The 11,620-nt window shown below is 40.2% G+C and overlaps 1 protein-coding gene across 1 annotated transcript in view; it reads right to left on the bottom strand.

Annotated features, from left to right (window-relative positions):
• Positions 1 to 205: 205 nt before the first annotated feature.
• Positions 206 to 11,620, bottom strand: part of IRAK3 (interleukin 1 receptor associated kinase 3) — a 138,200-nt gene continuing 126,785 nt past the window's right edge. The window contains exons 9-11 of the mRNA XM_030215616.1: positions 9,077 to 9,170; positions 8,067 to 8,231; positions 206 to 3,648 (exon numbers count right to left, since the gene is read on the bottom strand). Of these exons, the coding sequence (XP_030071476.1) occupies positions 3,340 to 3,648; positions 8,067 to 8,231; positions 9,077 to 9,170 (568 nt within the window). The 3' untranslated portion in view covers positions 206 to 3,339. The remainder of the gene's footprint in view (positions 3,649 to 8,066; positions 8,232 to 9,076; positions 9,171 to 11,620) is intronic.

Raw genomic sequence — 11,620 nt, 5'->3', positions numbered from 1 at the left:
TTATCTTTAATAATTTTTTTTACATTTCAAAATCAGTTTTTTCTTCAAACCCAGGGAGTGGCCATTGGGGCAATAGTCGCCCCCACGGTCACATGATTTATATGGCTCAATATGAGGAGAAATTTGTTTATCCAGCTTCAAAGTGTTTTCTGTATTTTAGAATATATAACTCAGAAAATGTACCTGTTGGCATATTCTCACTTTACTTTTTATTGTTCTTATTTGAATTGTCAACATCACATACATTACACATTTCACTTTATACATTCTGCATTGTACTGTACATGGTGAGAGTGGGATATGGTCCCAAAGTTTTAATAATTCTACAGTAACTCGCCAATCTTGTTCTTAGTACCATTGCAACAAACTTAATGCCTCCCCTTCTCCTCTCACTCCTTACACAAAAAGATGGAATTAGAGGAGTACCCTCTGGTTTTTAAACCTGCTTTAAATCCCACAGTTCTTGGCTAACTTCACATTTGGATATAGGATTTTAGATTGAATTATTTGCCTTTCCAAATCTGAGTTCAAAACGAATTGCTAACAGATACATATGTTATTTCCCTGTCCAACTGGACTTACAATCTAAGGGCCCCTTTTACCAAGCTGTGGCAATAGGGGGACTGCGCTGGTGTTGGCGCCTTTTTCATGCATGCCGAGGCCCCCTTTTACCACAGGAAATGGCCATGCGGCAAGTAAAGCACCTGCCGCGCAGCCACTTCAAGGGGGAGCCCTTACTGCCACCCACTGAGGTGGCGGTTAGGGCTCCTGCACTAACCTAGCTGTAACCAGCCAGCACATGGCACTACCCAATTACCACCGGGTACACTCCGGCACTACAAAAAGTTTGTAGCGCTGAATATGACAGCACACTAGGGGTGGGAAGTACTGCCGGGCTGCTGTGGTAGCCCAGTAGTACTTCCTGTTTAGTGAGTTGTAAGCCTGCATTGGACTTACTGAACTTAGCAAAAAGGGCCCTAAGTTGTACCCAAGACCCACGGTCAGAACAGGCATGTGGGAGAAGCAGGATTTCAACCCTGGTTTGCAGACCATTTCTCTAATCACTAAGCTACTCTTACTCAGGGGGAATTCTATTCATTTCTTTTTTTTTTTTTTTAATAACTTTTATTTTCTATTGCAATACTTACAAGAATAAACTACTCCACATCAATGGGAAAAGAATGAGAAAATTAAAAAAAAAGGAAAAACTACAGAAGTAAAAAGGGACTAACCTGGCCACAAAAGATCATCCAAAATTTTAGACCTAATTACCACCTTATCTTCTTCTTTTTCCTTATCCAACAGAAAAGTTTCTATTTGAGGTGGATAACAAAAATAAACTTTTTATCATTATAAACAATCATACATCAACAAGGATGTACTCACTTCTCTGGTGTTCAAAACCACCTGCCTATACAAAAAAAATGTTTTGAGGATGGCTCCTTAATCAACTTCCTGTGGACGTGCAGGTTTACAAAATCCATTACTTACACATATAAGTAGTAAAATCATGTCTTATACATGCATGTAGTGCTACTTACACATATAAAGTCCTTAGTAATGGCACTCTGGCACTCTTTTTTTGGATGTGTTCTTATTATAAAATGTCTTCTCATGTTGTGCATGGCATCAAATATATGTACTTCTTTGACTGTGTTATACATATTTTATATATTTTTTAATCTTTCATACTTTATCAAGTTTATAATTGAATTGGATATTTATTGTTGTGCTACCTCATTCCCATCCTTTTGTTTGTATTCTTTAATTTAGGGCGTCTTTTACCAAGGTGCGCTAGCATTTTGAGATAGCGCTAAACACTAATTATAGGTATATAATTGGTGTCTCAGCACTTAGTGCCAGCTGATTTTTAGTGTGAGCTAAATACACTTGTGCACCTTAGTAAAACACCCCCTTAGTCAATTACTATAATTTGGTTCTGCTAACTGCTTTGATATCATACTTGAAAGACGGTATATAAAATAAAGCAAATAAATAAAATAAAAATAATGAAAGGTTCTTTGTTTTCTGAGCTTTGTATAAAATACCAGTGCTTTGAAAACATGGACCTAAACATCCATTTTCTACATGACTACACAAGGTCCTATCAAAGTACAATATGATATATAATTATAAATTAATTTCATAAAATTGGTATGCCTGGTTACTCCCCCCACCACAATATACTGTCATTATGAGTAATTTTAGAATCTGCACATCTCTTCATGGCTGGTGAGTCACTCTTCAACAAGTCATCTTCAAGGAAACAGTTTGTCAGGTCCACCTTCCTTCTGCCTCTAGTTGGTGAAGACCCACAACTCCATGATGACAGAAACTGGATTTACTAAATCAACAATTTTCAAGCATCTAAGTCCAAGTGCACTCTCATCTGTAAGGCCTAAAAAACCTGTTTCTACAAATATTTTCATGTTTGTCAAAAATGAAGAATTTCTTTTTTTTTTCATTACATTGATAGCTCTGTTGAATGGCAATACACATTGAATGGCAATACACATACCTGTATTCAAGGAATGTTCTTCAAGGAAGGCCAGCTATTACCAACCCAGTCTTCAGGGCACACCTTGTCCCATCGGGTTTTCAGGATATCCACAATGAATATACATCAATGCTATTTTAGGTTAATTTCAATAAATAGTTGCAGCAAATTTATATAATATACTCAACAACTGTTACAATTATATCCATCTTTATTACATCTTTAAATATCATAAATCTAACAATTATTGTCTAAAATCCCAATATACCAATCATTCATTCATCCACTCACACAATCTTAAATCCCTAAAATCAGTGACAAAAGTATATTATTGCATGAATATACATGAGACAGATTTGAATGAACTGCCTCAACTGCATGCAAATCTAACTCATGAATATTTATTGTCGATATCTTGAAAACTCGATGGGACTAGGTGTGCCCTAAAGACTGGGTTAGGAATGGCTAAGGAAGGTACTATGTTAAATATAACGTAACTGTTTTTGCAGTCTGTTTCACATCAATGGGTACTTACCACAACACACTATATGAGCCTGTGTTAGGAATTACAAAATTATTTATGACAGGCTACAAAACAATTCTCAAATTTTATAACCAGCAGTTTAAATACAATATAAACTGTACAATATTTGCAAAAAAAGAATTATGTTGCTTTGTCCAGCATTTTCAAGTGACTTTTTTCTGAAGTAATGGACTGCATACTTCTAACAATCATACCCATCAACTCCTAAGAACCGACGAAACATGAAAGAGCAACATCTGATAAAGAATAAGCAGCAGACATGGGACTAACAGCATTTTTTTTTGCAGGTAACCAATACTTATCTTTCCTCCTGGCCTGCAGCACACACTTTAATACCATAGCCTGTACTCTGACTTTTCACTGTCCTAGAACATCCCAAGAATGTGACTTCAGACTGGCTGCATTCACAAGGATGTTTTGGCACTTTTTCATCTGTGTTGAATCTGTTAGGCAAACTGAAAGCAAAATCCTGATTTTCATCGTTTTCCACAGGAATACTGTGAACACAATAAAAAGGAGGAAGAGGAGGGCTGCAGGACCTGAGTGACCTTGGCAAATCTTCAGAGAAGAAGCAGACTTGTGAGGTAGATTCTAGGGTTTCCAATACCTAATGAAGAATAAAAGTTATATCAGATGGTGTGCCTCATTCATATACACTGCAATGGAAAACACCATGGCCTGGATTTAATCAAGGCTTCTTCCTTTTGCTAGATGCCTGTAAGGAAAAAGCTTTGAAGGAACAGGCCCTAAGTTTTTAATACACTCCAGAATGGCAGATGAGAAACATTTCTTTTTAGAAGTTCTTATTTTCATTTCAGTACATGAATAAGATTAACTTGATTATAAATAAACAACAAAAGCACAATATTTACTAAGCTGCAGTAGGGGGTTCATGCAGGTTTCAACATGCATTAAATATTTAGAGGTAAATACAGGTACAAAAAAAACAGGCATGTAAGGCTAGTGATGACAACAGAGAACTATCTGGCCCTTTTACAAAGGCGGACTAAAAAATGGCCTGCGGTAGCATAGACGTGTTTTGGGCGTGTGCAGAATCATCTTTCAGCACACCTGTAAAAAATGCCTTTTTTAAATATTTGCCGAAAACGGACATGCGGCAAAATGAAATTTGCCATGTGTCCATTTTGGGTCCGAGACCTTCCCATCAACCATTGACTTAGCGGTATGGTCTCACACAGTAATAGTCTACGTGCATAAAATGCCAATTACCGCCCACGCGCCAGAAAATAAAAATATTTTCCAGCGTGCACAGCAGATGTGCGTCAAAACTGAAATTACCGCAAAGGCCACGCGGTAGCCCTGTGGTAACTCAAAATTGAAGTGCATTGGACACACATAGAGGGGCATAATCAAAAGGGATGCCCAAGTTTTGTTGAGGACATCCTCGCAAAATGTCCCGATGGAGGGGTGGGGAAACCCATATTATCGAAACAAGATGGATGTCCATCTTTCGTTTTGATAATACGGTCGGGGATGTCCAAATCTTGAAATTTTGATCATCCTTAGATATGGTCGTCCCTAGACTTGGTTGTTTCTGATTTTCGGCGATAATGGAAACCAAGGATGCCCATCTCAGAAACGACCAAATGCAAGCCCTTTGGTCGTGGGAGGAGCCAGTATTTGTAGTGCACTGGTCCCCTTGACATGCCAGGACACCAACTGGGCACCCTAGGGGGCACTGCAGTGGACTTCATAAAATGCTCCCAGGAACATAGCTCCCTTACCTTGTCTGCTGAACCCCCCAAACCCCCCTAAAACCCACTACCCACAACTGTACACCACTACCATAGCCCTTACAGGTGAAGGGGGACACCTAGATGTGGGTACTGTGGGTTTTTGGTGGGTTTTGGAAGGCTCGCTGTTTCCTCCACAAACGTAACAGGTAGGGAGGAGGATGGGCCTGGGTCTGCCTGCCTGAAGTGCGCTGCACCCACTAAAACTGCTCCCGGTACCTGCATACTGCTGACCTGAGTATGACATCTGAGGCTGGCATACAGGCTGGTAAAAAATATTTTTAGAGATATTTTTTGAGCGTGGTAGGGGGTTAGTGACCACTGGGGGAGTAACGGGAAGTCATCCCCAAATCTCTCCGGTGGTCATCTGGTCATTTCGGGCACCTTTTTATGCCTTGGTCGTAAGAAAAACACAACCAGGTAAAGTCGTCCAAGTGCTCGTCAGAGAGGCTTTTTTTTTTCCCATTATGGGTCGAGGACGTCCATGTGTTAGGTATGCCCAAGTCCCACCTTTGCTACACCTCCGATACGCCCCTTGAACTTTGGCCTTCCCTGTGACAGAAAACAGTTGGGGACGTCCAAAATCGGCTTTCGATTATACCGATTTGGACGACCCTGGGAGAAGGACGCCCATCTTCCGATTTGTGTCGAAAGATGGACGTCCTTCTCTTTCGAAAGTGAGCCTGATAGGCACATACGCAGCTTAGTAAAAGGGCCCCTTTATTCCATACGGTAAGGATACAATTCTATGAATTTCTACACCATTCATGTTTCCATAATTAGCGGCTGGTACCCTTTGGTCAACTGGGTCTTAGAAAAAGGGTTATTTTCTCTCTCTCTCTCTTTTTTTTTTTTTCTTTTTCTTTTCTTTCTCTTAGGTGATTGGTATCAGTTTTATAATTTCTAGGTTAAAACTACCTGGCAGCCAGTTGGAGTCAGTTATTTACAATGCCCCTTGGCCCATTAAGGTAAAACATTTCAATAATTATTAGAATTCAGAGAAATTAATAGCTCATATTTTATTGTGATTCACCTTGGATAAAGTTAGAATATAAATTATGAAATAAATATTTTACATCATTAATTTTAGATTTTTTTTCTTTTATTTTCCCCCATTTCTCATCTCTGCCTTGTTCCCTTAGATGGCTCTCTTTTTTCTTATGGCAATGTTTGTAGCATGTCACATGTTACTTATGTGTCCCTGAAGCAGGTGGGAGCAGTGAAAACATGTCGGGCTTGGCTTTGATTTGAACACTGACTGGACTGTTACTAGTTTTGTGTAGTTCATTTCTCATTGGGCTGGCACATTTAATTTTTAAGGAATCAAGTTTCCTTTAGTCATCACTAGCCTGACATTTCTTTGGGTTTTTTTTTTCTACACACACAGCTGGATTTTGCCTCTTCTTTGTGTGTATGTGTGCACAAAATTCTGCCTCAGCCCTATTCTGTAAACACCCGCTTAATTTCCATAGAACATATTTGCAAGGGGGGGGCACAGGCCAGTCAGGTTTTCAGAATATCCCTAATGAATATGCATGAGAGGGATTTGCATGCTTGCCATGTCCATTACATGTAGATTTCTCTCCTGCTTCTTCATTGGAGATATCCTGAAAACCCCTAGGATAGGTATAAGTACCCCTGACTTGTAGTATTATATAAGTTAAGCACATAATTGTGGGTCGGTCCATGCATGGTTATGCCTACCTGTAAATACACACTATGTAAGATACATGCATATTTAAAGAATGGCGTTAGGCAGAAGTTTGGAATTTATGCACATGCATGCGCATGTGCCATTATTTTGATTATTTGTGTAATTGGCATGTAATTGTAAGTGTGTACTTTATAGAATTGCCCTGTAAAAGGGTTTTCCATAAGAGGGCATTCAATATAGGTGCTGGTTATAGCGCCTATTCTGTAAAGAAAAGTAAACGCCTGCTTTTCTTTATACAATTCTACCCCAAATGATCAAAAATGTGTGTACATTAAGGCTATGAATGCTTTAAATATTTATGCCTATTGAAGATGTTAGCACATATGCACGTAAATGAAAGAACTGTATAATTTATGTGCGTACCTATGCACTCTGCCGATGCTCCACCCAAACTCTACCAATGCATATGTCCGCCTTCAAAATCCATGCCATTAAATCATGGGGTGTACTTTTTTGCTAGTTGGTATTCTACAAGAGGCCACATGCACACATAAAACACCACAATGTACATGTGAAGGAGCAGCCTAATGGTTAGTGCAGTGAGCTGAGATCCTTGTGAAATGGGTTTGATTGCCACTGCAGCTTCTTGTGACCCTGGGCAAGTCACTTAACCTTCCATTACCCCAGGTACAAAAAAAAACATCTTACACTGTGAGCCCACTAGGGATAGAAAATGTACACACACACACACACACACACACATATATATATATATATATATATATATATATATATATATATATATATATATATATATATAAGTGTGATGTATATAATGTATGTATACATCTAGTAGCACTATAAAAATGATACGTAGTAGAAGTAGTAGTAACTTCCTGATGCCTCAAAACTAGGTAGGTCTTTATAGAATTATTCCCTTAATGCAAAAGCCTTACCATGCTTTAGTAAACAGACCCCAATATGCAGTTAGGATTCATCAAAGATGTTCTATAACAGGCACAAATGCCTATTCACAAAGTATGAGAAAATAATATGCCTCGTAACTTGATACTTAGAAAATTCTGTCTTAAAGACATCAGTAGCAATCATGCAATGGGCTATGGGTGTTTTTTTTTAATTACTAAGTAACTTCTTACAGCTGCTAGATATTTCCATTTCTCTTCTTCCTTGCACAGATCAACATAGCTTAGAGTACATAAGTACTTCTGTCTTTCCCTGCCTCAGATTAATAAACTATAATCTTTGACTAGAATTCTTCCCTGAGTAATTACAGAGCAAAACCAAAATTGACAAGGCCCTATTTTAAAAAAAATGTGGACATAAACAAAGAATGAGATTCCAAAGACATGATTTATCTATTTTTTTTCAGGCACAGAACACTGAAAGAATTATTCGGAATCAAGCCTCATATTCAAAACTGGAAACTTTTCTCTGTTCTGTTGTGTGTATAACAAAAATAGACTGTTGATGGAAATCAGATTTGTGAATGTATTGAAGAGAATGCAAATACTGAAATGATATATGACATATGTGCCCAAGCATAACATTTAAGCCTTAATAAGGATGCATTAAAAATGACAATTTATTGCCACTCACTTCATCAATTGTGGGGCGTAGTTTTGCTCGTGTTGAGGTACAATTAAATGCTAAAGATAATAGATTGTAAGACATGCTGGAAGGACAGGTATCGGCTTTTTTATCTAGTAATGGAAGACAAGAATCAACACCGCTTTTCGCCATCAGTTCCATAAGTAAGTCTTTCTAAAGAAACAAACAACAGTAAATCATTCATTATTCTTTAGAATAGGACAGATAACAGTAAATCTACAAATAAGTGGTTACATACACTTTGATATACATGAAAATCAATTACAAAATACATGGAATGGTGCAAATAAAAATCCCAGCGCATTTAGGGGGTCTTTTACTTAGGCATGCTGGCATTTTTAGCGTGCGTTAAAAATAGGCGCAAGCTAAGCGCTAAAGATGCCCATAGGAATACACTGGCGTCTTTAGCATGCGCCTATTTCTAATAAGTGCTAAAACACCAGCAAGCCTTAGTAAAAGACCCCCTTACTAAATCTCATTTCTTTGGTTTATTTCCTTTGTTGTTCAATTACCTAGTATACAGGTACATGGTGTGTTAATATTAAAGGGTTTAATTCAGCCAATAGCAGGAAATATTCCAGTTTTATCAAGTAGCCACTATTAAAAAAAAAAGTATACACAACATATTTGGGGAAAAAAGAGGACTATATATTTGTCACTATTATAAAACTGATATTTGGGGCCAAGGCACATAAGAGAATCAACTGGTATTGTCACCAACATCTATGTCTTCTCTTCATCTTTATGAGTCCTTGGACACAAATTAACATATTTCCACCTCAGGTAGAAATAACTTCAAAATGAATATGCAGCTCCCCTTAATTCTTAATTCCCTTTCAAGTGAAGGTCTTGATGCAAAAGCCTCTATGTTTAACCATTTTTCATTCTTTGAAAAACAGGAATAAGCAAACAAAAAAACCAAACCAAAACAACTCCAAATTATTTTCAATAGCTATATGCTGTTTTAAACACCAGTGGAAGCTTCCTAATTAAGTCACCTTTTCATCAAAGGGGTAACTGTGCTTAGCTTGTAAAACTGCTTTGGCCCATTCTTGTGCCAATATTATCTGTACAACATTCTCATTTTCTCTCCTATATGAATTGAAGTCTCTTTTTTCTTTTATTCACAGCCTTTCACTTTTATAATATAGATACTTCTATGTGCATGAAAATTACTCACACATATATACCTTTCATCTTCTGTATCACCCAGCACACATCTATGACAAAGAATGTTGAAGACATGGGGGTGGGGAGATTTAAAAAACACAGACACTATTGTCTTAAAGTATTACTCTATAGGTGAGTGTAAATCACTCACACTGACTTTGAATATATAAAAATAATTCTAATGTATCCCTATGTTGACATTTAATGACCTGAAATGCAAATTCCATATGCCTCCTTCTGGTATCTATATATTACTTTTCAATAAAGAGCACAAAAAAGTGAAATTGCATCAGAAATATAGCGAATGCTACATACCTGTAGAAGGTATTCTCCGAGGACAGCAGGCTGATTGTTCTCACTGATGGGTGACATCCACGGCAGCCCCCTCCAACCGGAAACTTCACTAGCAAAGAAAGGCCTTTGCTAGTCCTCGCGCGCCGATGAGCATGCGCGGCCGTCTTCCCGCCCAAACCGGCTCGTGTTCGTCAGTCCCATATGTAGCAAGACAAAGACAAGGGAAGACACAACTCCAAAGGGGAGGCGGGCGGGTATGTGAGAACAATCAGCCTGCTGTCCTCAGAGAATACCTTCTACAGGTATGTAGCATTCGCTTTCTCCGAGAACAAGCAGGCTGCTTGTTCTCACTGATGGGGTATCCCTAGCCCCCAGGCTCACACAAAACAACAAACATGGTCAATTGGGCCTCGCAACGGCGAGGACATAACTGAGATTGACCTAACAACTTATCCAACTAACTGAGAGTGTAGCCTGGAACAGAATAAACATGGGCCTAGGGGGGTGGAGTTGGATTCTAAACCCCGAACAGATTCTGAAGCACTGACTGCCCGAACCGACTGTCGCGACGGGTATCCTGCTGCAGGCAGTAATGAGATGTGAATGTGTGGACAGATGACCACGTCGCAGCTTTGCAGAACTCTTCAATAGTGGCTGACTTCAAGTGGGCCACTGACGCTGCCATGGCTCTAACATTGTGAGCCGTGACATGACCCTCAAGAGCCAGCCCAGCCTGGGCGTAAGTGAAGGAAATGCAATCTGCTAGCCAATTGGATATGGTGCGTTTCCCCACAGCCACTCCCCTCCTGTTGGGATCAAAAGAAACAAACAATTGGGCGGACTGTCTGTTGGGCTGTGTCCGCTCTAGATAGAAGGCCAATGCTCTCTTGCAGTCCAATGTGTGCAGCTGACGTTCAGCAGGGCAGGAATGAAGACGGAGAAAGAATGTTGGCAAGACAATTGACTGTCTCAGATGGAACTCCGACACCACCTTTGGCAAGAACTTAGGGTGTGCGGAGGACTACTCTATTATGATGAAATTTGGTATACGGAGCATGAGCTACTAGGGCTTGAAGCTCACTGACTCTACGAGCTGAAGTAACTGCCACCAAGAAAATGACCTGCCAGGTCAAATACATCAGATGGCAAGAATTCAGTGGTTCAAAAGGAGGTTTCATCAGCTGGGTGAGAACGACATTGAGATCCCATGACACTGTAGGAGGCTTGACAGGGGGCTTTGACAAAAGCAAACCTCTCATGAAGCGAACAACTAAAGGCTGTCCTGAGATCAGCTTACCTTCCACACAGTAATGGTATGCACTGATTGCGCTAAGGTGAACCCTTACAGAGTTGGTCTTGAGACCAGACTCAGACAAGTGCAGAAGGTATTCAAGCAGGGTCTGTGTAGGACAAGAGCGAGGATCTAAGGCCTTGCTGTCACATCACACGGCAAACCTCCTCCATAAAAAGAAGTAACTCCTCTTAGTGGAATCTTTTCTGGAAGCAAGACACAGGAGACATCTTCCGACAGACCCAAAGAGGCAAAGTCTACGCTCTCAACATCCAGGCCGTGAGAGCCAGAGACCGGAGGTTGGGATGCAGAAGCGCCCCTTCGTTCTGGGTGATGAGGGTCGGAAAACACTCCAATCTCCACGGTTCTTTGGAGGACAACTCCAGAAGGAGAGGGAACCAGATCTGACGCGGCCAAAAAGGAGCAATCAGAATCATGGTGCCTCGGTCTTGCTTGAGTTTCAACAAAGTCTTCCCCACCAGAGGTATGGGAGGATAAGCATACAGCAGGCCTTCCCCCCAATCCAGGAGGAAGGCATCCGATGCCAGTCGGCCGTGGGCTTGAAGTCTGGAATAGAACTGAGGGACCTTGTGGTTGGCTCGAGATGCAAAGAGATCTACCCGGGGGTGCCCCACACCTGGAAGATCCGGCGCACTACTCTGGAGTTGAGCGACCACTCGTGAGGTTGCATAATCCTGCTCAACCTGTCGGCCAGACTGTTGTTTACGCCTGCCAGATATGTGGCTTGGAGCAACATGCCGTGACGGCGAGCCCATAGCCACGTGCT

Source organism: Microcaecilia unicolor, chromosome 10 (genome assembly GCF_901765095.1).
Source record: "Microcaecilia unicolor chromosome 10, aMicUni1.1, whole genome shotgun sequence".
NCBI classification, from domain to species: Eukaryota; Metazoa; Chordata; class Amphibia; order Gymnophiona; family Siphonopidae; genus Microcaecilia; species Microcaecilia unicolor.
This window is presented reverse-complemented; position numbering and strand designations above follow the sequence as displayed.